The sequence below is a fragment of the Chrysochloris asiatica genome, unplaced genomic scaffold, assembly GCF_000296735.1.
Source record: "Chrysochloris asiatica unplaced genomic scaffold, ChrAsi1.0 scaffold00229, whole genome shotgun sequence".
NCBI classification, from domain to species: domain Eukaryota; kingdom Metazoa; phylum Chordata; class Mammalia; order Afrosoricida; family Chrysochloridae; genus Chrysochloris; species Chrysochloris asiatica.
This window is the reverse complement of record NW_006408747.1, coordinates 49,572-77,358: the sequence shown is the minus strand read 5'-3', so window position 1 is coordinate 77,358 and position 27,787 is coordinate 49,572. Positions and strand designations below refer to the sequence as shown.

At 38.7% G+C, this 27,787-nt stretch overlaps 1 protein-coding gene across 1 annotated transcript; it reads left to right on the top strand.

Annotated features, from left to right (window-relative positions):
• Positions 1 to 27,787, top strand: PGRMC2 (progesterone receptor membrane component 2). The gene is made up of 3 exons (XM_006873199.1): positions 1 to 460; positions 25,124 to 25,279; positions 26,516 to 27,787. Exons 1-3 carry the CDS (start codon positions 49 to 51, stop codon positions 26,611 to 26,613), a joined length of 666 nt encoding a protein of 221 aa, XP_006873261.1. The 5' UTR covers positions 1 to 48; the 3' UTR covers positions 26,614 to 27,787.

The following is a 27,787-nucleotide window of genomic DNA, read 5'->3' as shown; positions in this document are numbered from 1 at the left end:
GGGGAGGGCAGGGGGCGGGGAAGAGGAGGACGGCGCTGGCGGGCAGTGATGGCGGCGGGTGATGGGGACGTGAAGCTAAGCACCCTGGGGAGTGGCAGCGAGAGCGGCAGCGACGGCAGCAGCGAGAGCCCAGGCGGCGCGGGAGCCGAAGGGGGCGGCTGGGCGGCGGCGGCGTTGGCGCTACTGACGGGGGGCGGGGAGATGCTGCTGAACGTGGTGCTGGTGACGCTGGTGCTGCTGGGGGCCTACCGGCTGTGGGTGCGCTGGGGGCGACGGGGTCTAGGCGCCGGGGCTGGAGCAGGCGAGGAGAGTCCCGCCACCTCTCTGCCTCGTATGAAGAAGCGGGACTTCAGCTTGGAACAGCTGCGCCAGTACGACGGGTCCCTCAACCCGCGCATCCTGCTCGCCGTCAATGGGAAAGTCTTCGACGTGACCAAAGGCAGCAAGTTCTACGGCCCCGGTGAGGAGCAGTAAAGGGAGGGGAGGTCCCCCACAGTTCAACCACGACCCCCTTCTGACGGGATGGCCCCTAGGTACTGGGTTACTTTGTCCAGCCTTCTCGTCGTCTTGACTGCCGTACCTGAGACGGCCCGCCCCACACACACCCCCAGGCACCGGCGCCCAGGACTCAGCCCGATTCTCCTCCGGCCTTTTCTTGTGCTGAATTTTTCAAAATCTTTACACAGTCGCTAGTCACTGTAGCTCTCGATCTTTCCTGAGTTTTCTGGTTCTTGGGCTGGGTGGGGGCCAGAATGAGGGGATTTCTAAAGTAAAGACTAAAAGTTCTAGGCCTTGTCGTTTACAGCTTGCTTTTCTTCACCCTTTTTTTTTTTTTGCTCTGATCTTCCCTTTCCTCCTCCTACTCCCCCTAAAGCCACGTTTAGGAACACACAGTTCCAGGTCCCAACCTGTGAAGTCTGTTCACGTAGGACTCATTTTGGGGGAGAAACAACAACTGTTTTAGCCCGTAGATGTTTCCCAAGATTAACCGTGCACGTGGGCTGAGGACAGACCCGAACGCAGAGCTTAAAGCCTGGCAAAGGTATTTGTCCTGTTTAAAGGGTGGCTGGCGCTCGTGTACCCAGAAGGGGTGCCTGTCCAGATACTTTCCGCTGTCCACCATCACCGCCTTTTTTTTATTTGTAATTGAAAGACAAGCATCCAGATACACCTTGATATGACTTACTGTGTTTTCACTTAGCAGAAATTGAGAAAAAAACTTAGAGGAGCTATAAATGAATACCCATGCACCAGTTTCGCAAATTAGGGATTTTTAGAACTTTGCTTTCAGAGAGAATTTATTATGTGGGGTAGTTGGTTTAGAAGCCCTTTTACAATGTGCTGTGGCGTGCATTTCAGATTGTCCTAATTAACTTCCGTTCAAACTCATGGAACCTGTTGGTATACTATAAAATTGAGTAACATCCTACATTCTTCATATGTAGTAATTAATACTAAACTTTAAAAACAAAAAGTAACTGCATAAGGAGAAATGATATATTGGGGATCTAATGTGACCTGTTATTTCAGAGTATACCAAGTCTTAAATTGAAGGAGGTTGACAGTCTAATATCAAGGTAGTGCCCTCCTGTTAATACATGGCATTATTGACATCTGCAGATAAACCTATTTCTGGTTTCAGTTCTTTGGTTTGCTTGTCAATTGGAGATTTTTAGTGTTGAGCTATTTAATTTATTTCTAAGTTGTTTCTATTTCTATGTGTATATCTACATTCTCCAACCAAGTCATAATTTTTAAGGCACTTCTGGTTATATAAATATGAACACCAGATGTCTTCCTATATATATCAAATCAAATGGTTAATACTTTTTTGTTGACTGAAGAGAATGTGGGACAAGAGAATGTGGCCAAAGTACAGTCACACCAAATTAAATAGTTAATTTTATGAAAATCAAGGACTTACATAGTATTTTGTATAGATCAGAATTACCATTTTAATAGACATTTAATACTGCTCATTTGCTATAAAATTTTACAAAAGGACATGCTTCCTAAAGATTTTTTCCTTGGTATTAAAATGTACATTCAGTAGTTAGAAATTGTTGCAGGTTTAAATTTTTATAGAGTTTACCCAACTAAAACATCTGCTTAAACTGATGATGAAGCATGCAGTCAAAACATATTAGTCTTCACTATATGTATATTAGACCTTGCCACTGTCTGAAAATAGCTATAAGAGACAACCATGGACACAGTTTGGCAGCCTCTGGTGGCAGATGTTCTGTGACAAATTAAAAATTAAGAGTCATGGGTATAATATGTGGCTTATAACATGTGGTATAATAAGGGGTCTCCTTGCAGAAGTTAGTTTTAGGTTAGCTTCCACCAGTTCACATATTCTGATCTACAGCCTCCAAGTGATACTCAATTGTAGTTATAGGTATTGATCACCAACCTAATAGTGATAATTCTGTTGCTTGAAGTACCATTGTGTCAGTTCTGACTCATACCAACCCTATATAGGGATTCCAAACGGCAGCTGGTGAGTGTGAACTGACTACCTTGCAGTTCGGACCAACCTTGCAGTCCAGTGCTTTATCCTACATACCAGACTCCAATAGAGATGTTGTTGTTGTTAAGTGCCGTCGAGTCGGTTCCGACCCATAGCGACCCTGTACAGGGTTTCCGAGGCTGTAAATCTTTACGGGAGTAGAAAGCCTCATCTTTCTCCCGCAGAGCAGCTGGTAGTTTCGAACCACTGACTTTGCGGTTCACAGCCCAATTCGTAACCACTACGCTACCAGAGCTCCTTAATAGAGATATTAGGAGTATTTTATTATTGAAATTAACCTTAAATATAGCCAAAGCATCTTAATGGGCTTTAAATATGTTGCAATTGCACATGAATATAGGATATAGTACCACTCTCCAAAAAGTCTGAAAGCCAAATTTTTGTCTGTAAAACAAATTTAGTTTTGATTTTTATTTTCATCCTCAAATAAGTTAAGTAATTTAGTAGCAGAAAAAAATTGAGAAGCAGTATCCTTATCTGAGAACTTTAGTAGCTTTAAAGAATAAGGGAGCAGAAAACTTAAGTTTCTATGCTTAGCCAATATCTGCTTTCATTTCTCACTAATTGTTTTAGGATTAAAGATTATTTTGTGGGATTTTTTACATAATGTTGAAGAAATTGTTGTTTTTAGTCATACATTTGTAAAAGCTGAGGTTCTTAGGAAATTAAATACTCACTATTTAATTAAGTGGAATAAACACACATTGGCAAACAGTTGACATTAACTGCATTTGTCAATATTAAATTTAGTAACAGTTCAGAAACTTGGACAGCATGTGAGGAAAGTGGTCACATAATAAAAAATGGCTATGAGAGGAGGAAGGAAACCAAATTTTGCTAAGCAGTTATTATACTGGATTCATTTATTTGTCATTTCCATGATGCTCCAGTGAGGGTGGTAAGTATTCCTGTCCTTTTGCTGCTGTTATATATCTTTGGGTCGGTTCTGACTCATAGCAACTCTGTATAAGGGTTTCCGATGAGCATTGAGCTGGTGAATTTGAACTCCCAACATTGCAGTTCAAACAGACCTTGTGGTCCAGTGCTTATCCTACAGCATCACACAGGGACTGTATAGTTAAGTACCATCAAGTCAGTTCCAACTTACAGTGATCCTGTATAGGGTTTTTGAGGAGCAGCTGCTCAGCTTGAACTGTGGTTCAAACTGATCTTGCAGTCCAGCACATTAACCCTCAATGCCACACTGGGAATATGTTGTTGTTGTTGTTGTTGTTGTTATTGGTAATAAATGCTGTCAAGTTGGTTTCAACCCATAGCAACCCTGTATAGGGTTTCCAATTAGCAACTGGTGAGCTTGAACTACCGACCTTGCAGTTTCAAACGGTTTTGCAGTCTGACGCATTAGCCCACAATGCCACACCAGGACTGCACACTAGGAATATAGACAGCTGTAAAACCCATTGCTGTTGGGCCAATTCCGACTCATAGTGACCCTGTAAAACAGAATAGAACTACCCCACAGGGTTTCCAAAGCTGTAAATCTTGAAAGCATGCTGCCACATCATTTTCCCTCAGAGTGGCTGATAGATTCAATTGCCAACCTTTTGGTTAGCAGCCAAGCTACCAGGGTTCCTTTTCCTACAGATAGAAAGTTTAAGGTTTCAGTATTTTAGGTAAATTGACTTGAGGATCACAAATGTGGTGTTCAAATCCAGATATATTGTTGTTGTTATGTGCTGTCGAGTTGGTTCCGACCCATAATGACCCTGAACAGGGTTTCCAAGGCTGTAAATCTTTATGGGAGCAGAAAGCCTCATCGTTCTACTGCGGAGCAGCTGGTAGTTTCGAACTGCTGACCTTGCAGTTTGCAGCCCGATTCATAAGTAACCACTACACTACCAGAACTCCTTAAATCCAGATGTTGTTATGTGCCGTGCATTCGGTTCTGACTCATAGCGACCCTGTACAGGGTTTCCGAGGCTGTAAATCCAGATATAGTTAACCACAAAATCTCTCTCTACTATAGCTAGTAAACTGCATTCTGGGATAAACTTGTAGAGAATCCTGCTCTTGTTTTTCTTTGTACTCTTTATCTTCCCGTAATGATTTAACATCTCAAAGAAACATGCTTTTATGACTTTGTGCTTCCCTCTGTGGTAGACACAGCCACACGTGACTGTTTAAATTTAAGTTAGTTAAAATTAGAAATTGAATTCTTCCCTCTAAGTAGTTAATTTTTCATGGACAGCCTGCTGAGCAATGTTCATCTCAGAATATTTCCATCATCCCAGAGAGTTGTTGGATTGCATTAATTCTAGAGTTCAGAGTAGAAGAAGAAGGGAACTATAGTTATTAAATTTATTATTTCATTTCGTTTTCATTACTACCCTATAAGATAGGTAATGTACCCATTGTATGGATGTGGAAACTAAAGTTTTGTCAAAGTCACTTATCTAGTAAGGAGCAAAACTAGAATTCAAAACCAGATCTAACTCATTGAACAGACTACTCCTTCCAACTGTATTACAACATAAAATGTTTACAGACTATAGATTTGAAGTCTTACACAAGCATTTTAAATGATTGGAACACTATCAAAACAATGTTTTCATTTATATGTTTATAATAGGAGTCCTGGTGTGGCACTGTGGGTTAATGTGCCAGACTGCAAAGCCTTTTGAACTTCAAGGTCGACGGTTCAAGCTCACCAGCCTCTCCTTGGAAACCCTATAGAGGTCACTGTGGGTCGGAATCGACTCAGTGGCACTTAACAACAACAAACAGCAAGAAATTATGCAACTGACCTAATGTTGTTGTTTTTAAGTGCCATTGAATCGATTCCGACCCATAGCGACCCTGTATAGGGTATCCAAGGAGCCGCTGGTGAGCTTGAACCACCAACCTTGCAGTTCAAACAGCTTTGCAGTGTGATGCATTAGCCCACAGCGCCACACCAGGACTTCAATTGACCTAATAGTTTTTCTCAAATTCCTAAAACTTAGACACATGGCTTTCCTTCTTGGTGAAATAGTCTTCTTGTTGTTGTTATGTGCCGTGGAGTCCATTCCAACTCATAGCGACCTACAGGGTTTCCGAGGCTGTAAATCTTTACGGGAGCAGAAAGCCTCGTCTTTCTCCCGCAAAACAGCTGGTAGTTTCGAACTACTGACCCTGAGGTTAGCAGCCCAATTTGTAACCACTACGCTACCAGAGCTTAGCTGTATACCAAAGCCATTCTTTCTCCAACTTACTGTCTTATTATTTAAAATTTCACTGAAAAGAAAAGAAGTCACATAAGAAGTACCTCTTTGAGATGCCTAATGTTTAGGAGGATAGATGTTTTTCAACTTTCAACTTTATCTTTAATATGTTAACTATTAATTATTTGCAGAATTTCACTTGTAACATACTCAGGCCAGGCCCAGTCTGACTTTTTCCTTAATGGATGTCCTAAAATTGACAACACCCACTTCTCATCCAAGCTGTGTTCTTTGAAGCAAATGATGAGGCCCATACTTCTCTGGTTAGCACTGTGGGTTAATGCGCCAGACTGCAAAGCTGTTTGAACTGCAAAGTTGGCAGTTCAATCTCACCAGCTGCTCTCGGAAACCCTATATATATATAGGGTCGCTGGGGGTCGGAACTGACTCGACAGCACTTAACAACAACAACCATTAAAACCATGGAGCTTTGGAAACGTAGTGGTTATGAGTCAGCCTGCTAACCTCAAGCTCAGCAGTTTGAAACTACTAGCCATTCCGTGGGAGAAAGATATGGCTTTCTGCTCCCGGAAAAGATTCACAGCCTTGGAAACCCTGTACAGGGTCACTATGAGTTGGAACCTACTCCACAGCATGCTACTGTCACCACCACCGCTAAAACCAGTTGCTATAAAACTTATTTCAACTCTTGTATATCTGTAGAACTGTGTGCCTTAAAATATCATTGGCTGATGTTTTGTAAATAGATTACCAGGCCTTTCTTTCAAGGTATATCTGGGTTGATTCGGACCTCCAACCTTTCAGTTAGCAGCTGAATGCATTAACTGATTGCACCACCCAGGGACTTCATGCCTACCAGTAAAATAGAAGAATCACCTAAATTTTCTGATTGATTTTGTCTGCTCAAATTTCTACTGGTTGTTTCTATCTTAATTATCTATCTATCTTGATTGACTACTTAATATCTACTTGATTGACTCCTGTGAGCTTAATATCACTTGTGTTTATTCTTTGAAGGAGCTGTATTTGTATTAAATACTAAAGCAAAGCATAAAAGGATAGCTTAAAACTAATGTGAAACCAGGAAGATTTTATTTACACTAGAAGAAAGGAGAAACAGATGTAGTAACATATAGAGTTAACCATTCAAGTTCTAATTTTTCTTTTAGCAATTTATGACATAGACAGTTCCTTTCTTATATGCCCATGACAGACACAACCAAATAACTGCAATACTCTTTTGGCACTTACTGCCTCACGATCTTTATAATATGATTCCAACTTCATTTGTAACTACTAAGAAGGCAGCTCCTGATTATTGTAAAACCTTAAAGTACATTGTGATGATGGAAAATTAACTGAGTCTTCAAAACAGGCACCTTGCTACCTGCAAGTAGTTTGTGGTCCACTGAGGATGTCATACAATAAATAAACATTTCAATATACAATTCTAATAATCCATAATTAAGTATGCTATGAAGGAAATCAGTAGGATACATAATAGAGAATATCAAAGGATCATGTTTTCATTAGGTTGTTAAGAAAGGTACAATATTTATATTTGATTGCAGAGGAAAAAGGGGGGGATTTTAGCAGTGACCTGAAGAAGACAGCAGTGCAAAAGATTAAATGCTAAAATGTTGTGAAGCCAGCATTATTACCATACTTAGTAGGGTTGCTAAGAGTCAGACCCAACTTGATGGCACTTAATAACAACAGCAGAATTATGTTGTTATTGATCTTCAGCACTCTTACTAGTTTTCAGATTCGAATTTCGTCTTAATTTAATGAATTGCTGTTACTTGTTGGCAAGTAGATTTTAACTCAAGGTGATCCCATGTGTCCAGAGTAGAACTGCTCCAGAGGATTTACAAGGCTGGACCTCTCAAAAGCAGATCACCAGGCCTGTCTTCCAAGGCACCTCTGGTTTTTGGTTGGGTTAACTGTTTTTGGCCCAGGGACTTTTTTATTTACTTTGTTGTTGTTGTTAGATGCCATCTAGTGGATTCTGACTCATAGCTACCCTGTGCACAACAGACCAAAACACTGCCCAGCCCTGTTCCACTCTCGTAATTATGTTTGAGCGAGCCCATAATTGCTGTCATTATGTCAGTCCATCTTGTTGGGGTCTTCCTATTTTTTGCTGATCCTTCACTTTTCCAAGTGTGATGTCCTTCTCCAAGGATTGGTCCATCTTGATAATATCTCTGAAATACAAGAGACAAAGTCTGACCATCCTGGCTTCCAAGGAACATTCTGGCTGTCCTTCTTCTAAGACAGATATGTTTGTTCTCTGGCAGCCCATGCTACTTTCAATATTCTTCCTCTCCAGCAGCATAATTCAAATGCATCAATTCTTCTCTGATCTTCCTTATTCATTGTCCAACTTTCACATGCATATGAGAAAATACCATGGCTTGGGTCTGGCACACCTTTGTCCTCAAACTGACATCTTTGCTCTTGAATTCTTTAAATAGGTCTTTTGCCCAGATTTGCCTAATTTAATACATCATTTGATTTCTTGACTGCTGCTTCCATGAGCATTGATTGTGGATCCAAGCACTTCAATCTTTTCTTCATTTATTATGATGTTATTTATGGTCTAGTTTTGATGATTTTTGTTTTCTTTACATTGAGATATAATCCATACGGAACTGTAGTCTTTTATCTTCATCAGTAAATTTTTCATCTCTTCACTTTCAGCAAGCAAGGTTGTGTCATCTGTATAACATTCATTATCCCCTTCTCTTTGAACCAAATGCCTCTTGGTCTGTGTACAGGTTCTCATGAGCACAATTCTTCCCAATGTTATCCATAGTTTGTTATGATTCACAAAGTTAAATTCCTTTGCATAGTCAGTAAAACATAAGTAAACATTTCTGGTATTTTCTGCTTTCAGCCAAGATACATCTGACGTCAGCAGTGATATACCTTGTTCCACATCCTCTTCTGAATCCAGCTTGAATTTCTGGCTGCTCCCTGTTAGTATACTGTTGCTGTCATTTTTTAATTCTCTTCAGCAAAATTTTAATGGTATTGTTCAATGATGACCACATTCTCTTAGGTCACTTTTCTTTGGAACGGATACAAATATGTGTCTCTCCCAATCGATTGACCAGATAACTGTCTTCCAAATTTCTTGACATACACAAGTGAACTCCTCTAGTGCTGCATCCATTTATTGAAACATTTCAGTGTGTATTCCATCAGCTCCTGGTGCCTTGTGTTTCAGTAATGCCTTCAGCTCTGCTTGGACTTATTTCAGTACCATTGGTTCTTGATCATATGGTACCACTTGAAACTATTGATAATATACACTGCAAAACATACAAGGGGCCTTCAAAAAGCTCATGGAAAAATTTTATTATCTTTCAATTCCATTTTCCAAAATTTTTTTGAAGCCTGCTTATATATCCATTCAGTAGTTTCTACACGTACATGAGTTCACTGCCCACTAAGGCTCCCGTGTAATCTTTCAAGTTGCTGTTATTTTGATCCACATAGATAATTCTTGAAGTCCTAATGTGGCGCTCTAAGGTAAGTACTTGAATGCTAACCAAAAGGTGGGCAGTTCAGACCCACCAGCCGCTCCTTGGAAACCCTTCACAGGGTTGTTAAGAGTCAGGACTGACTCAGCAGCAGTTAACAACAATAGTCCTTCGAGTCCTGATATGGCACTTTAGGATAAGCACTGGACTGCGAGGTCGGTTTGAACCGCAAGGTTGGCAGTTCAAACTCATGAGCCATTCCTTGGAAACCCTATACCCAGGGTCACTGAGTCAGAACCAACTCAACAACACTCAATGCCATAGATAGTTCTTAAAAGAGCATGATGATCAAGGCACCCCATTTTTTTTTTTTTTTTAAATAGTTAAACTGTTCAGATTTAAGACTTCAGGGATATTTGGGGCTTAAGTTTTAATGATTATCTCAAGGCAGTAGTTTCAGGGGTTCATCCACTCTTCATGGATCCAGAAAGCCTTGTTAGGTGCCGTCAAGTCGGTACCGACTCATAGTGACCTTATATACAGCAGAACAAAACACTGCCCAATCCTGGGCCAACCTCACTACTGTAGTACATGGTAAATTGAAATTCTAATCTACATTTTCCCCCTATTGATTGGTATTCTTCTGTGGAATTTTTGATCAGAATGTTTAGTAATGTTAGCCAGGCACCATCCAGTTTCCTGATCTCATGTCAAAGAAGACAGTTGTTCATAGAGGCAGTTATCTATTCATTCCATGTCTTCCTCCTATTCATGACTCTCTTTCCTTTGTTGTTCCACGTAAGTAGACACCAGTTGTTATGCACTGAATGACCCCATGCACTATGCAACAAACCAGAAGGTAGAACAGAAGCACTAAAGACATTATTAAGTCAATTAACTGGAATGTCTTATGAAACCATGACCCTAAACCTCAAATCCAAGGAACTGATTTCCATGAAGCGTTTGGTTGTACATAAGCACTCTCAGTAGCTTTTTATTTTTTTGTCATTGTATCACACCACTTTTGCCAGTTAAACTTTTTATATAGATATATAACTTACTGACAAATTATAATAATTCAGCCGTGCAACACTACCCTTAATCAATTTGATTTTCCATCACTATAAAACTCCCCCTCCCTTTTCCCCTCTCTCCTACCACTTTTGTTGTTAAGTGCTATCGAGTCAATTCCAACTCAGAGCGACCCAATATAGGGTTTCCTAGGAGTGCCTAGTGGGTTTAAACCACACCAACCTTGTGGTTAGCAGTTCAGTGCTTATCCTGTAGCATCACACCAGGCCTCCTCCTGCCCCTGGTAACCACTAATAAACTTTGGTCTCAATAAATTTGCCTTTTCTTAACCCTTTATATAAGGTCATATAGTATTTGCCTGTTTGTGATTGACTTCACTCAGCATGTCTTCAAGGTCCATATACAGTCTGCTGTTTCTATTAAGTGCCATTGAGTAATTCCAGCTCATAGTGACCCTGTATAGGGTTTTCAAGGAACAGATGGTGAGTTTGAACCATGAAACTTGGTGGTCCCGTGTTTATCCTACACTGCCATACCAGGACTCCAGTTTAAGTGTAGGATGTAAAATTGTGGGTTGACTATTTTTGTATACTTCAAATCTTCAATCATACTATGACATTGTCTTCTACTTCTATATTAACAAGAAGTGTGCTTTTAGTGTGCCATTCATTCCTTTATTAATATTTTTTCCTCTTGATTGTATTTGAGATTGTTTTACCTTTGCTTTTGGGGTTCCACGCTTACAGGATTTGTCCAGGTATAAATCTGATTTTATTTAGTATGCACCAGACTGTACTAAAGTCTAATGACATGTCATTCATTTATTATATAAAATTTAAGTCCTTTATCTCTTCAAATACTATGTCACCCTTGTTCTTTGTTTTTCTTCTAAATCTTTTCTTCTTATTTGTGTGTCTTAGATTTTTAGTAATTTTAAGCAAACTTACCCTGCCTCTATTATTTTTTATTTATGAGGTGCCAGTTTTATTTGTTGTATGTGCTTACTCCTCCATGGTGGTTACTTTCTACATCTGGTTTATAATTTTTATTGTGAACTTACCTCCAGCAACTACTGTTCTGTTTCTGGGAGTACTTTCGATGATATTCCATGAGCTTTATGATGCAGAAGTGTTCGTGTATAGCGCTTTAGGTTATATTTAAAAATAGGACCTCAAATAAATTTTTTTAATAGGCAGTACATGCTCAAGGTAGAATTTCAAAAGGAGATAATAAAATAAATCTCCTACACTTACCATCCCATTCAAGATGTTCCTTTTCCTAGAGATGTAGACTTGAATATTGTTCTAGAGGTTTATGTGCATGTACAGGCATGTGGATATATATATTTTAAGTTATTTCCATTATCTTGTTATTAACGGTATTGTATTAAATATTCATGGGTATGACAGTTTGGAGGCCAGGATGGCTAAGCTTCGTCTCTCCTACTTTGGACATATTGTCCGGAGGAAACAGTCGCTGGAGAAGGATGTCATGCTGGGTAAGGTGGAGGGTCAGAGAAAAAGAGGAAGACCCCCAACGAGATGGATTGGCCAGGTGGCATCGTTGATGGACTCAAGTGTGGTAGCGGTAGCGGTAGTGAGGTTGGCCCAGGATAGGACATTGTTTCATTCTGCTGTGCATGGGGTCGCTATGAGCCGGTTCCGACTCGATGGCACCTGACAACAACAACAAATGACAATTTTATGCATGAAATTAAAATTTTTGAGTCAAAGCATTGACATTCTAAATGTGGATACTTGTTTCTGAATTAGGACTCCTGGTGTGGCATTGTAGGATAAGCACTGGACTGTAAACCGCAAGGTCAGCAGTTCAAATTTACCAGTTTCTCCTCTAAAGCCCATGCAATGTTCCTATGAGTTGGAACCGACTCAAATACAACAGTTTCTCAATTACCCTCCAGAGAGGTTGAAAATGGTCCTTTCCCATCCTCTTACTAAAAGTGTAATACTGAAAATATTGGTCTTTGTCAATCTAATAGATTAAAATGATATCTCAACTTTATTTTTATTTACATTTCCCTTTTACTTAGTGAGGTCGGATACTGCCAAAGTTTAGAGTCCTTTCTGTTTCCTTTTCTATGAATTGTCTGCTCATATATTCTTCCATACAGTTTTCTCTAAAACTGTGGTGTTAGATGTTCTGTATAAAGTAAATCAGTCTTTAGTCTGTGAAATAAGCTATTTATCTTTTATTTATAAAACATTTAGTTTTATGCGTTCAAAATTATCTTTTCGTTTATGACGGTCACATTTTGTTTTATATTAAAAGGCCTTACTTACAGTATTGCTTTTACTGTTAACTAGATTTGAATCAATATTTGAGTCCATACTGTTATTATAACTTTTAATTCTCATTCCACAAAGGTTAAACTCATACCCCACAACATGTGGTATAGACAGAGGTTTAATTTTTCCAAGCCTTCCCTTCCTCTTATTTATAAGAGCTAGAAGATAAAGCCATACACTCAATCCATAATGTTGCTAAAACCATCAACCAAAATCTTCTAGTTTGAATTTCAGAAGCAAGAATGACTTTTCAGGTCTTCATACAATCATGGCATTCTAGTTTAGCCACCAATTTTAGTCAAGTAAAATAATTTACTCATTTATAGGCCTATGTAAGGAGCTCTGGTAGCGTAGTGGTTACAAATTGGGCTGTGAACCGCAAGGTCAGCAGTTCGAAACTACCAGCTATTCCGCGGAAGAAAGATGAGGCTTTCTGCTCCTATAAAGATTAACAGCCTCAGAAGCCCTGTGCAGGGTTGCTATGAGTTGGAACCGACTCCATGGCACATAACAACATAGACCTATGTAAGTACAGAGAGTTACCCGATACAACACGTAGGATAAGCTAGAAGAATCAGAGCTTCTAGAACCAGGTATTTTGGCTTCTTGAAGTTTCAGTTTTACTATACTGTCTTCACTCTAAAGGGAGCATAGTGGCTCTGTAAGATAAGCAGTAGACTGTAGACCAGAAGGTTAGCAATTCAAGTACACCATCCATTCCACAGGAGAAAGATGATGCTTTCTGCTCCTGTAAAGCTCTACCACCTCAGAAACCCTATACAGGGTCACTTTGAGTCAGAACATACTCCATGGCACTTATCAACAACAGCCTTCTCTCTAAAAATATTATTTATTAGTTAGATTTCATTAAGCACTTTCCCATATTGTCTTATTTGTTTCTTAGACCATTATAATTTTATTTGGAATAAATTATTCAATACAGAAGTATTACTAGATTTTAAAAAGCTTGACATTCAGAATCACAAGACTCAAAATAGACCAGGAAGCTGGCTAATACAGATTTTAACAAATTAAGATTTGTCTCTGGGCTATGGTTTTTATCCCATGAAAATAGCTGGGGATTATTCGTCAGGAAAGTCTCCTTCATAAATACCAATGTAGTTGTATAATCATGTAATCACAAGGAGTCCTGGCATTGTGCTATAGGATAAGAACTAGACTAACTACAAGGTCAGCGTTTCAAACCCATCAGCTGCTCCTTGGACACCCTATACAGAGTCGCTATGTGTTGGAACCAACTACAACAATAATCATAAAATTATCTGTTGTATATTTTCTTTACTTCTTCCTGGAATTTTTTGTTCGTTACATTGTTCTTTAAAAGTGTTTTATAATGAAGTTGTGTCATTGCTCAGCATACAGGTTGAATAAGTATGGTGAAAAAATACAACCTTGTCACACACCTTTCCTAATTTTAAACCATTTAGTGTTCCCATGTTCTGTTCGAACAACTGCCTCTTTATCATTGATAAAGTTGTTGTTGTTAAGTGCCCTTGAAGTTGGTTTTGATTCATAGCAACCCTGTGTAGGATTTCCGAGGCTTAAGTCTTTTGCAGGAGTTGCTAAGTACCGTCTACTCCAACTCAGCAACCCCATATAGGGTTTCTGAGAGCAGCTGGTGGATTTAGAAAACCTTATCTTTCTTTCTCAGAGTGGCTGATGGGCACAAACTGCCTACCTTGTGGTTCGCAGACCAGTGCTTTTCTTATGGAGCCACTGCGCACCCATTGATAAAATAACAGAATTTAGTAGCATAGTGGTTACGAGTCAGGCTGCTAACCTTAAGGTCGGCAGTTCAAAACTACCAGCTGTTCCACGGGAGAAAGAAGAGGCTTTCTGCTCCCGTAAAGATTTACAGCCTCAGAAACCCCTGTGCAAGGTCACTATGAGTCAGAACCGACTGCACGGTACTTAACAACAAGTTTCTACCCAACTGTTGTTCTTGTTAAGTGCCGTCAAGTCGGTTCTGACCCATAGTTTCTTAGGAGCAGCTCTGGTAAGCTTGAACTGCCAACCTTGCAGTTCAAACAGCTTTGCAGTCTGGCCCATTAACCCACCGCGCCACACCAAGACTCCTTCTACCCAACTGCTAATGTCTAAATAGACTTTAATAGTCAAAAATAACAATATTAGTTTGTGTTTTTTTACATAAGCAAGTGCTTTCTTTTTTTCTCTCTCTTTTTTGTAAATCATACCGTACTTAAAGACCTGCTACCATTAAATATTTGCTTCCTGTTATTTATTATTAAATATATTAGCCAAGTGTTGGTATTAAAATATTGGGATTGGTAACATTTAGACTTATATAATGAAGAAGCCCCTGGGTAGCATAAATGGTTAAGTTCTAGCCGAAAGGTGGTTGTTCTCACCCATGCAGAGGCATTTGAAAAGTTGATTTGCTTCAGAAAGGTCACAGTTTTGAAAACCCTACTGAGCAGTTCTACTCTGCACACATGGAGTTATCATGAGTCAGAATCAACTTCAACAGCAACATGTAAGAGGGTACTGGAATAGGGAAATGCTGCTCACTTGTCAAATATGCTTCTGGCTGTATTAAAAATGCAGGAAGTGTTCTTTTTATTAGACTTCAAATCCCCCACCTTTCTCAGAGATACCCATCCAATTCCAACTCTTGTACTTAATGCTGTGTTCTTTATAGTCCTACAGAACAGAGTAAATGGTTATCCAAAACCCTATTTAGAAATTAAATATTTCCTGAGGGGAATTTGAAACATGTGTAAAAGACAACTGAATATAGTGTAGGAAGTGGGGGAATATGTTAACCACTGAGTCATTCTTTTTATTATTTGAGTTATCAAAACATTATTTGCCTTTGATTCTTAACTGTTAGCTCAAGTTCACTAAAGTTTTAGCCTTTGAAAACAAAAAGAATGTTTTATGAAGTTTTGTTTTATCTGTATATCCATTCAATGTTGACTCCTTAGGCAAACTGATAGATAATTTTATTAGAGAGCATACTAGCATATATTAATGTACTCAAAGATGGAGGATTTTCTGATTGCTGTTATTAAAATTTATCATCTTCTGTACTGTGTATCATTTAATGAGTTTTGGGGTTTATACTCTGTTGTTAAGTGCCATATAGTTGGTCCCGACTCATAGCAACCCTGTATAGGATTTCCAAGGAGTGGCTGGTGAGTTCAAACTGCCTACCTTGTGATTCAAACTGACCTTGCGGACGCACCACACCAAAATTCTGAGGTACCCAGAAATAGATTGCTTTTACAAGACTATTGTTAGGTTTTGTCTGGTTATAGCAACCCTATGTAAAACAGAATTAAATGCTTTCCTGTCCTGAACATCCTCACAACTATTACTGTGTTGGAGGCCATTATTACAACCAGTGTGTCAGTCCAGCTGTTAACAAGCATGAGGCCTTAACTCCTCAAGAATTGATTCTTCCTGATACCGCATCCAATACATGAGACAGATTGTCACCATCTCTCTTCTAAGGAGCATTCTGGCTATACTTCCAAGACAGATTTGTTTCATTCTTTGCAAGACAAAGAGGTTGATATTCGAATGCTAAGAAAAATTGTTGGTGTCTAGAGCTTTTTTGTTAATTCTCTTCAACTCTGATGTAACAAGTATTCTAAAATTTCTATTTGCCTAAAATGCTGTAGTTAGTAAAATGCTGTAGTTTTCAGTGTTAACTTTCCACGTTTGGGTTTGTGGTTATCTATTATGTTTTCTCAAAGTATACTGTTTGGATTAGTCAGAAAGTGGAAATCATGCATCCAGTACTGTCAATAACTGTAGGAAAGCCACTGAACACCTTTGCCCCAGTGTTTTTTATCTGCCAAGTTGGGAAGACAAAACATGATCCTTACTATTTTGTGGAACTTTGAGAGAGGAAATTGAGGTTGCTTAGAAAATTCCTTAAAAAGCCAAAGTATCAATATGCATTTGTAGATTGTTATAGCCCTGATTGATTTTATTTTCCTTTTGTTTGCTTCACAAAATGAAAACACAGTGGTACTATAAGCATTAAAAGTCTATATAGAGTTTGCAGGCTTTTGTTTTTGTTGTTTCTCAAGGAACAAAAAGTCTCTTTAGTTCCTATTTATATTGCTTTACCAGGGTCGCTATGAGTTAGAACTGACTCAACAGCACTTAAAAACAACAATAATCTCTTCAGAGTAGCCCTTAGCACAAATTGCCACAAAGCATGTCATTTTGCAGAGAGAGAGGAGAGATGTAACTGCTTTAAAGTGGGCTCCCCTCCCCACCCCCAGGAAACATTCTTGCTTAATTTTAGATGTTAACACTTTTGCTAAAATTGTTGTTGTTATCAGGTGCCATCGAGTCGGAACCGACTCATAGCGACCCCATGCACAGCAGAACGAAACAGTGTCCTATCCTGGGCCAACCTCACTACTGCTGCCACACTTGAGTCCATCAATGATGCCACCTGGCCAAACCATCTCGTTAGGGGTCTTCCTCTTTTTCTCTGACCCTCTACCCTACCCAGCATGACATCCTTCTCCAGCGACTATTTCCTCCGGACAGTATGTCCAAAGTATGAGAGATGAAGCTTAGCCATCCTGGCCTCCAAGGAGCACTCCGGCTGCACTTCTTCCAAAACAGATCTATTGGTTCTTTTGGCAGTCCATGGCACTTTCAGTATTCTCCTCCAACACCACAACTCAAAGGCATCAATTCTTCTACCATCTTCCTTATTCACTGTCCAGCTTTCACATCCATATGAGGCTATTGAAAACACCATGGCCTGGGTCAGGCGCACCGTAGTCCTCAAGCTGACATCTCTGCTCTTCAGCTCTTCAATACTTTAAAAAGTTCCTGTGCAGCAGATTTGCCCAGTGCAATACGACGTCTGATCTCTTGACTGCTGCTTCCGGGAGTGTTGATAGTTGATCCAAGAAGAATGAAGTCCTTGACAACTTCAATCTTTTCTCCATTGATAAGAATGTTGTTTATTGGTCCAGTAGTGAGGAGTTTTGTTTTCTTGACATTGAGATGTAATCCATATCGAAGGCTGTGCTCTTTGATCTTCAGAAGTAAATGTTTCAAGTCCTCTTCACTTTCAGCAAGCAAGGTTGTATCATCTGCATATCGCAGGTTGTTAATGAGTCTTCCTCCAATCCTGACGCCACGTTTTTCTTCATAGAGCCCAGCTTCTCGTATTATTTGCTCAGCATACAGGTTGAATAAATATGGCGAAAGAATACAACCCTGTCTCACACCTTTCCCAATTTTAAAACATTCAGTGTACCCATGTTCGGTTCAAACAACTGCTTCTTGGTCTAGCTACAGATTTCTCAGAAGTACAATTAAGTGTTCTGGAATACTCATACTTCTCAATGTTGTCCATAGCTTGTCATGATCCACACTATCGAAAGCCTTTGCTAAAATAGTTAACTCCAATTGACTGTAATCCACTTTGGATTTTACTCGTAAATAGAGACTATTGAATGTCTTTCTCTTACATGCTTAATACAACCCTTTGAATATCAGTTGTAATAATGGGCAAAGTTTGAAAGTTATAAATGTTGACCAATAGTAAATTTGTTGTTGTTAAGTGCCATCCAGTCAGTTCTGACTCATAACAACCCTGTCTGTATAGGGTTTCCAAGGTAAATAGTGTCCTATTTTCTTAAAAAGATGACAAATTAAAAATATTAAATGGTAGCCTTGTTGCTGAGTGCCATTGAGTCAGTTCAAACTCATAGCCATCCTCTACAGGATTCCTGAGCCTAAGTTTATATTAAAGTTGTTGGTAAGTGCTGATTGGTTCCAACTCGGCAACTCTGTATAGGGTTTACGCAGAGTAGCTGGTGGATTTGAACTGCTGACCTTGCAATTAGCAATCCAGTGCTTCCCTTAAGCACCATACCAGAACTCCTTATATAATAGGATAATGATTAAGTTATACATGCATCCATTGTGGAACAGTATATAACCATTACGTAGTAATTATGATAGTCACCTAATTGTTGTTGTTTATCGTTTCTGTTGAACTGGTTCTGACTCATAACAACCCTAAGTGCAACAGAACCAAACACTGCCCAGTCCTGCACCATCCTCACAATTGTTATGCTTGAGCCCATTGCTGCTGTCACTGTGTCAGTCCATCTCATTGAGGATCTTTCTCTTTTTCACTGAACCTCCACTTTTCCACCAAACATGATGCCCTTCTAACACATGAGAGACAAATCTTGCCATTCTGGCTGTACTTCTTCCAACGTGGATTTGTTTGTTCCTTTGGCAGTACATTAAATAATCTTCTCCAGCACATAACTCAAATGCATCAATTCTTTTACGTTCTTCCTTACTGTCCATCCAACGTTCATATGCATATGAGGCTTTCGAAAATACCATGGCTTGGATAAGGTACTCCTTTAGTCCTCAAATTGGCTTCTTTGCTTTTCAACTCTTAAAAGAAGTCTCGAGGAGTAGATTTGCCTAATGTAATACGTCGTTTGATTTCTTGACTGTTGCTTCCATGATTGTTGATTGTGGATACAAGCGAAATGAAGTCTTTGATAACTTCAGTCTGTTCTCCACTAATCATGATATTATTTATTGGTCTGGTTGTGAGTTTTTTTGTTTTCTTTACATTGAGGTGCAACCCATACTGTAGACTGTGGTCTTTGAGCTTCATCAGTAAGTATTTTAAGTCATCTTGGCTTTGAGCAATCAAAGTTGTATGTATCATCTACATATCACAGTTGTTAATGAATCTTCTTCCAATCCCGATTCCTTGTTCTTCATATAATCCAGCTTCTCTGGATTATTTGCTCAGCATACAGGTGAAAAGATATGCCTTTCCTTTCCTGATTTTAAACCATGCAGTTGGTTGAATTACTGCCTCCTGTCTATGTACAGGTTTCTCATGAGCACAATTAAGTGATCTGGGATGCCCATTCTTCACAGTGTTATTCATAACTTGTCATGATCTGCACAGTCAAAAACTTTAGCATAGTCAATAAAGCACAAGTAAACATCTTCCTTAAATTCTTTGCTTTCAGCCAAGATTCATCTGACATCATCCCTCATACCACATCCTCTTCTGAATCTGATTTGCATTTCTCTCAATGTATTGTTGCAGCTGTTTTTGAATGATCGTCATCATAATTTTACTTGAATGTGGTGTTAATGATATTCGATGATTGCTGCCTTCCGTTGGGTCACCTCTCTTTGAAATGGACACAAATATGGATCTCTTCAAATCAGTTCGCCTAATTTCTTGCCATAAGTAGATAGTGCCTCCAGTGTTTCGTTGGTTTTTTTTTTTAAAAGGATTTCAATTTTTATTTCGTCAGTTCCTTGAATCTTACGTTTTGCCAGTGCTTTCAGTGCAGCTTAGACTTCTTCCTTCATTGGTTGTTATCATATGCTACCTCTTGAAATTGTTGAACATTGATCATTTCTTTTTGGTACAGTGACTCTATTCCTTTTATCTTCTTTTTATGCTTTCTGCATCATTTAATAGTTTGCCCCTAGAATCCTTAAATATTTCAAGTTAAGGCATGAATTTTTTTCTTTAGTTCAATCAGCTTAAGAAATGCTGGACGTATTCTTTCCCTTTGGTTTTCTAACTTTAGGCCTTTGCACAATTTGTTATAATTGTTATTGCTGTTAAGTTCCATCGAGTCCTTTCCTACTCTTAGCAATCCTCTGTAGGGTTTCCAAGGAACAGCTGGTGAGTTTGAACTATTGATCTTATGGTTAAAACCGACCTTGAGATCGAGTGTTTATCCTACAGCACCACACTCCTTTCATTATAATTTTTCATTATAATAGCAAGTAGCTTTACAGCAAGTAGCAATATAGAAACTGCTTACATATTTTTACTCCTGTTTGACAAACTTTATGGTACAGTATTTTTTGTGATCCAAATTAATGTTCAATCTTAAATTTTAAGATTGTTGTCTATTTAAATGAAACCTTGAATTCTATTCTCAAAAACAGTACGGAAACTTTCCTGACGTATTAAACTTCCTAAATGGTTTAAAGAGTCATGATGTGGTGCTGTAGGATAAGCATTGGACTGCTTAACTGCCAGGTCAGTGATTCAAACCCACCAAGTGCTCCTTGGAAACTCTATACAGGATCACTGTGGGTCAGAACTGACTCAAAGGCCCTTGAAAACAACAAAATTATTTTAAATATGAATATGGATATAAACATTTATTATGTACATTTAAATCAAAGAATTGCCAGGTCTTTTTACTACTTGTTTCCATCTTATTAGAAAATAGTTTATTAACTGGCTATCCTGGTGTGGCACTACTAGATAATGCACTGGACCACAAGGTCAGCTTTTCTGCTATTCATAAGATTTTTAGTGACTAAAGATTCTAAAGTAGTTCATCACTCTTTCTTCCTAGTCTGTCTTTGTCTGGAAGCTCATCTGAAACCTGTCCACCATGGAACTTATTGCATTAGGCAGATCTGATGCACAGGAACTTTTTAAAATGTTGAAGAACAGAGATGTAAACTTGAGGACTAAGGTGCGCCTGACTCAAGCCATGGTATTTTCAATAACCTCATATGCATGCGAAAGCTGGGTAGTGAATAAGGAAGACCGTAGAAGAATTGATGCCTTTGAATTATGGTGTTGGAAGACAATACTAAAAGTACCATGGGCTGCCAAAAGAACCAATAGATCTGTTTGGAAGAAGTGCAGCCAGAATGCTCCTTGGAGGCCAAGATGGCCAAACTTCGTTTCTCCTACTTTGAACATATTGTCTGGAGGGAACAGTCGCTGGAGAAGGATATCATGTTTGGTAAGGTGGAAGGTCAGAGAAAAAGAGGAAGACCCCCAACGAGATGAATTGGCCAGGTGGCAGCATCTATGGACTCAAGTGTGGCAACAGTAGTGAAGTTGGCTCAGGATCAGACATTGTTTCATTCTGCTATGCTTAAGGTCGCTATGAGTTGGTGCTGACTTGATGGCACCTAACAACAACAAAAACAAGGTCGACTTGAACTGCAGAGCTAACTGTTACCAACTGATTCTTGGATACCCTATACAGTATCACTATGAGACTTGACAGCACTTAACAACAACAAGTTCTTTGAGGGAATCTTGGTGTTGTGCTGTAGGATAAGCATTGGACTGCTAACCTCAAGGGTGGCAGTTCAAGTCCTCCAGTTGCTCCTTGGAAACACTGTACAGTGTCATTATGAATTAGAACCAACTTGAAAACACATAACAACAAGCTCTGTTGTAAACCACTCTATTGAATACTAATGGTAGTTATAGTATTCTGACCATAAACATTATTTTCTTAATTAACCTTTTTCACATACGGATAAGTTATAGATTCTGGGAATAATGTTTTTCTTTTGTCAAACCATGTACTTCTTTTTGTTGTTTATTTTTATCACTTAATACTTAAAAAATAAAAACTTTCAGAGAAAAAATTCTATTTGGTCCTTTCTGCAGCCTGAGTTGAAGATATTGTTGTTAAGTGCTGTTGAGTCATGGTGACACCTGTATAGGGTTTCTGAGGAACGGCTAGTGAGTTTCAACTAACAACCTTGTGGTTTTGAAGTCCAGTGCTGTAATCCTATAGCGCCACACCAGTATTCCTAGGTGAAGATAATTTTAAGTATTATTTCCCCTCTTTTTTAAGTTATTTACATCTGAACGTTATTTCTTCTGAAAATGAGGAGAAATAACACCTACCATTAGAAGTTGAAGATACTTTAAAGTAGTTGAACCTTATCAATTATATCAAGTAAAATTTCCTTTCATTCACCAGAAATGTTGCCAGTATTAATAGTTTGCTCTGTACTGTATTTTTTTTCATTTATATACAAACATGAAGCATAGATGCATATATATTTTCTTGAATTGCTTTTTTCAGTTACTATATTATGGGCTTTCTGTGTCTGTACGTATAGTTAAAGTGTTGAAGAAGTGCACCCAGAGTGCTCCTTGGAGACCAAGTGGCTAAACTTCGTCTCTCATACTTTGGACATGTTGTCAGGAAGGAAGAGTCGCTGGAGAAGGATGTCATGCTGGGTAAGATGGAGGGTCAGAGAAAAAGAGGAAGACCCCCAATGAGATGGATCCGGCCAGGTGGCATCATTGATGGCGTCAAGTGTGGCAGTGGTAGTGAGGTTGGCCCAGGATCAGCCATTGTTTCGTTCTGCTGTGCATGGGGTTGCTATGAGACATTTCCGACTTGATGGCACCTGACAACAACAACATATAGTTACCTTATTCATTTTGTTATCGCTGTGTAGTATTCTGTTAAATTAATGTACTATAATTTATTGAACTAATTTCATAATATGAAAATTTAGGTTAGTTTTATTTTCTTGATAATCTGTTTTAAACAGCTGATGTGTCTTTTTTATTATATATTTGGAGTGACAAGCTTACTTATGTTTAAAGTAAAGGGTCAGAATCTAGAATTAATCTTATTTGGAAATGCATTTTATTCAGTTAGAAGAACTTTATTATGTTTCTGCTTCACGTCAGGCACCGTACTAAAGTATTGCAGATACAGAGATGAACATGACAGTTGGTGCCCTCAAAAATAGACGTTCTGGCAACATACATGTCCTACCATTCTTCTCCATTGAGGTTGTTGTTAGGTGCCATTGAGTTGGTACCAACTCATAGCAACCCTGTGTACAACAGAACGAAACACTGCCCGATCCTTGGCCAGCCTCACAATTGTTGACAACTTGAGCCCATTGATGCTGCTACTTTGCCAGTTCATCTCGCTAGGGGTCTTCCTCTTTTTCTCTGACCCTCCACCTTACTAAACATGCTACTCTTGTCCAGCGTATGATCCCTCCTGACAATATGTCTAAAGTATGAGAGGCGAAGTTTGGCCATCCTGTCCTCCACCAAGCACTTCGGCTGCACTTCTTTTGGCAGCCCATGGCACTTTCAATATTCTCAGCACCATAACTCAAATGCATCAATTCTTCTACAGTCTTCTTTATTCACTGCCCAACTTTCACATGCATATGAGGTTACTGAAAATACTGTGGCTTGGGTCAGGCACATTTTCGTCCTCAAGCTGACATCTTTGCTCTTCAACACTTTTAAAAGGTCTTGTATAGCAGATTTGCCTAATGCAATAAGTTGTCTGATTTCTTAACTGCTGCTTCCATGAATGTTGGTAGTTCATCCAAGAAGAATGAAGCCCTTGACAACTTCAATCCCAGTGAGGGTGGTACTTAATTCCATGGACTAATCATCAATATGTCAGTCTGGGAGAACTACAGTATTCCTTATAGCCATTCCTATTTCCCAAAAAACATGACAAATGAAAACCATTGTTTTCTTTAATGACTTCTTAGTTTATATGGTATAATGATAAATATAATTTGGAGATTATATTATGGTTGTTTAATTTATTTTTGAAAATGCTTATATTTCTGGTCAGATCATTCATTCAGCAAATATCTGTTGAACATTGACATTGCTGGGTACTGAACCAGTTCCTGAGTGTGCAAATATGATGCCATCTGTTCTCATAGTGTTACAACTTAAATAGGGTTGAAGAAATGAAAAGAGTTTAAATTCACAAGTCTTTGCATGGTACATTTCCAATGGCTGTTCTGTTGATTATTTTTAGATGTCATTAACTCCCATCAGTAAGACAGCATTTACTGTTACGCAAACTTAGCTTCCAAACCTAACTGCTTAAGTTTTCTCTTTTCTTTAATTACCTCATAATTTTTATCCTTAAATACAAACTTTTGAGATACCTAAGGAGCTCTGGTAGCGTAGTGGTTACGAATCGGGCTGCGAACCTTAAGGTCAGCGGTTCGAAACTACCAGCCGCTCCGCGGGAGAAAGATGAGGCTTTCTACTCCCGTAAAGATTTATACCCTTGGAAACCCTGTACAGGGTCGCTATGGGTCGGAACCGACTCGACGGCACTTAACAACAACAACAACAACAAAGTAATTGAAATTTAAGGTTTGTGTGAAAATCTTGAGTCAAAAGGCAGATTTCTAAGAAATTTCTTCTCATTATTGCTTCTAGTGTCTGTATGTTTGGAATTTAAGGTTCTGTGCCGAATATGAGTCGTCATGAGGTTTCTTTTGCCGGCATTCCTCAGAAATATGTTCCAGACCACTGCAATATAGTAAATCACGTGAATTTTTGGGTTTCCCACTGCATACAAAAGTTATAGTTACATTAGACTGTAGTCTATTAAGTGTGAAATAACTTTACGAAAAAGTGTGAGAATTACCAAAACATGACACAGTGAAACAAAGTGAATATAGGGTACTGGGGGAATAAATGGTGCTGATAGAATTGCTCAACATAGGGTTGCCACAAACTTTCAATTTGTAAAAAAAAAATTTTAATGCAGTATCTCTGAAGCACATAAAGCAAAACAATAAAATGAGGTGTGCCTGCTTTTGACTTTTTCTTTTTAAGATATTCAGAGATACTGTGACTGCCAGATCTTTCTCCCAAAGAGCAGCTGGTGGAACTGAACCTCTGACTTTTCAGTTAGCAGCCCAGTGCTTAACTGCTGTGCTAACAGAGCTCCTTATAAAATATTGTTAGGTAATCTAAATAATTTCTTTTTTCAGCGGGCCCATATGGAATATTTGCTGGTAGGGATGCTTCCAGAGGACTGGCTACATTTTGCCTAGATAAAGATGCTCTAAGAGATGAATATGATGATCTGTCAGATTTGAATGCCGTACAAATGGAGAGTGTTCGAGAATGGGAAATGCAGTTTAAAGGTATCTTCATTTTACTGTTTTTTGAAAGTGTAAAGTGCCTGGTCAGTCAGACTATATACTATTTCATATTATTTAAGAATCTTAGTATGTCATGTATTTTCATTGCCATCGTATTTGATGATAATTTAAACATTGACTTGTTGTAAAGAAAAAGGTATTCTAAAAAAGATTGTGACACCTTTACTTTTGAGCCCTGGTGTGGTGCTGTGGGATAAGCACTGGACTGGTAATGCAAGGTCAACAATTCAAACCCAGCAGCCACTCTCAGAAGCCCTATACAGGGTCACAGTGAGTTGGAACTGACTCCACAGCACACAGCAACCTTTTGAGAACTGTAAAGAAAAAGTGTTCTCCTTTATTAGGCCTGCCTTGTAACTTAAATTTACCCCCATTTGACACTTTAGACAGTTACAGAAGGACTTCAAAAAGTTCATGAACAAATGGAATTGAAAGATAATGAAATTTTTCCATGACTTTTTAAAGCCCCTCATATTTATCTGACCCTTGGATTCCTTGGAAAAACTGCTCTGGCTTCTTGGTATTTGTACTGACTTAAGTATATGAGGCAATTCTGTTATCTAACCACCTTGATTTGTCAGTTAATTCACGTGCTCTAGCCTCAAATTACTGACCAACAAACAACTAACCTTTAGATGTGTTGCTAAGTGTCGTCGAATCGGTTCCGACTCATAGCGACCCTGTATAGGATTCCCAGGGAGTAGATGGTGAACTTGAATCACCAACTTTGCAGTTCAGACCTTGTAGTCCAGTGCATTATCCCACAGTGCTATACTAGGACTCCTTTGGAGATACAGCACTTTAAATTAAACACCTTGATAGCAAAACAGAGTAACAAAGATCTAAGAAGAGAAATTGATAGAAGGTGGAGTAATAATGGGGCACCATTACTGAACCTCAAAGAACAAAAAGTAGCAAATACCAAATGAATTTCCATCTTTTATTTAGTTTAATTTTTTAAGAACTAAGACATAAGTCACATTGAAGGTCTTTAAGTGATTCTGATACAGTGTCTTTACTTAAGCATGTAATCACTCTCTTGCAAAGAATTCCTGAATCTTACAAATTCCTTAATTCCGTTTCTTTTGTTCAAGATTTACCTGTGCACAAAGACTGTAGGTAATCAGTTGAACAATAGGAAGAGCTTTGTTTATCCTATTTAATTAAAGAGGCAAACAAAATTGATCACTACTGATTTTCCTTTAATGTATCTTTCAGAAAAATATGATTATGTAGGCAGACTCCTAAAACCAGGAGAAGAACCATCAGAATATACAGATGAAGAAGATACCAAGGATCATAATAAACAGGATTGAACTTTGTAAACAACCAAAGTCAGGGGCCTTCAGAACTGCAATTCTTACTCCCTTTCACAGAATGTCCAGCATCTTTGGGTATGGTTCACCTGCTGCGAAAAACACTCAACAGATTGTATACAAGATCAATGAGGCTCACTATGAAGATTTGAATACTAGATTGTTTATGCTGCCAACCTCATTTGTTGCAGTTGTTTGTACTGTCTGGTGGGGCTTCATCATTCTGCGGGGGGAAAAAGGAAACAGGGATTTTAAGAACAAGAAAGTCATGAGGTTACTTTTACTTTTTTCTTTTATTTCTCTCGTTTTTTTGTTTGTTTTTTGCTTTTTTTATCAGCGACAACCCAATATGTATTGGCTACTCTTCAAGTATACAGATCTCAAAAAACAGCAAAGGACTCTTACTTCACATGCTGTGTTTTTGTATTAGCCTCAAGGAAGAATAGTCCAGGGCAGGGAAGTGGGGTGGCTGCACATCAATTGGAGTAGTTGAGGCTACTGAAACATTAAAATGTGAATTCCCAAACATTTCTCTTTGGCCTTTGTCAGAGAAAGTAGAAGAAAAGCTATTTCTAAGAAATCTTTAGAAATTGGAGAAGGGGTTTCAAGTATATTTAAGTCAAAGCTAATTCTCCAATAGTAAGATCATTTGAAAACAGTTTTTATCCCTTCCTTTACCCAAGATAAAAATCAATATTAATTGTGCCTTATTTCTCACATAGACTTGAATTATTTTTAGGGAAAGCCCCTATATGAATTCAGAAGTCACTACAAGCAGCATTGAGACTGAAGTTGGAATATTCTGTTGACTGCAAAGCCTTGATATCATTCTTTGTGTATAGAATGTAAAAGGAATATTCAGTGTTACTGCCATATATGTTAATATACACAAACTTAATTAGCATTGTAATGGCCAAATGCATCCCTTCCACCACCACCCCCCCATGCTTTTCTCTTTTCAAAAATAATTGAAATACAAATCAACAACTCTACCCCCCAACAGCTGCCTAATTTTAGGAGTGTGATCCTCACATCTCAGTGTTGTGGGTCTATGGGGATGTGGTATGAATGTCTGTATGCGTGTGTCTGAATGTATGTGAGAGCACCTTGTAAGGGACTCTTTCTGCAGATACTGTAAATACCATTTTAATAAAGCATGTACAATAAACCAAAA

Coding starts and splice junctions, on each gene's coding strand:
- PGRMC2 (XM_006873199.1), top strand. CDS start 49: ATGGCGGCGGGTGATGGGGACGTGAAGCTAAGCACCCTGGGGAGTGGC. Junction 461..25,123: donor CAGCAAGTTCTACGGCCCCG/GTGAGGAGCAGT, acceptor TTCTTTTTTCAG/CGGGCCCATATGGAATATTT. Junction 25,280..26,515: donor ATGGGAAATGCAGTTTAAAG/GTATCTTCATTT, acceptor TGTATCTTTCAG/AAAAATATGATTATGTAGGC.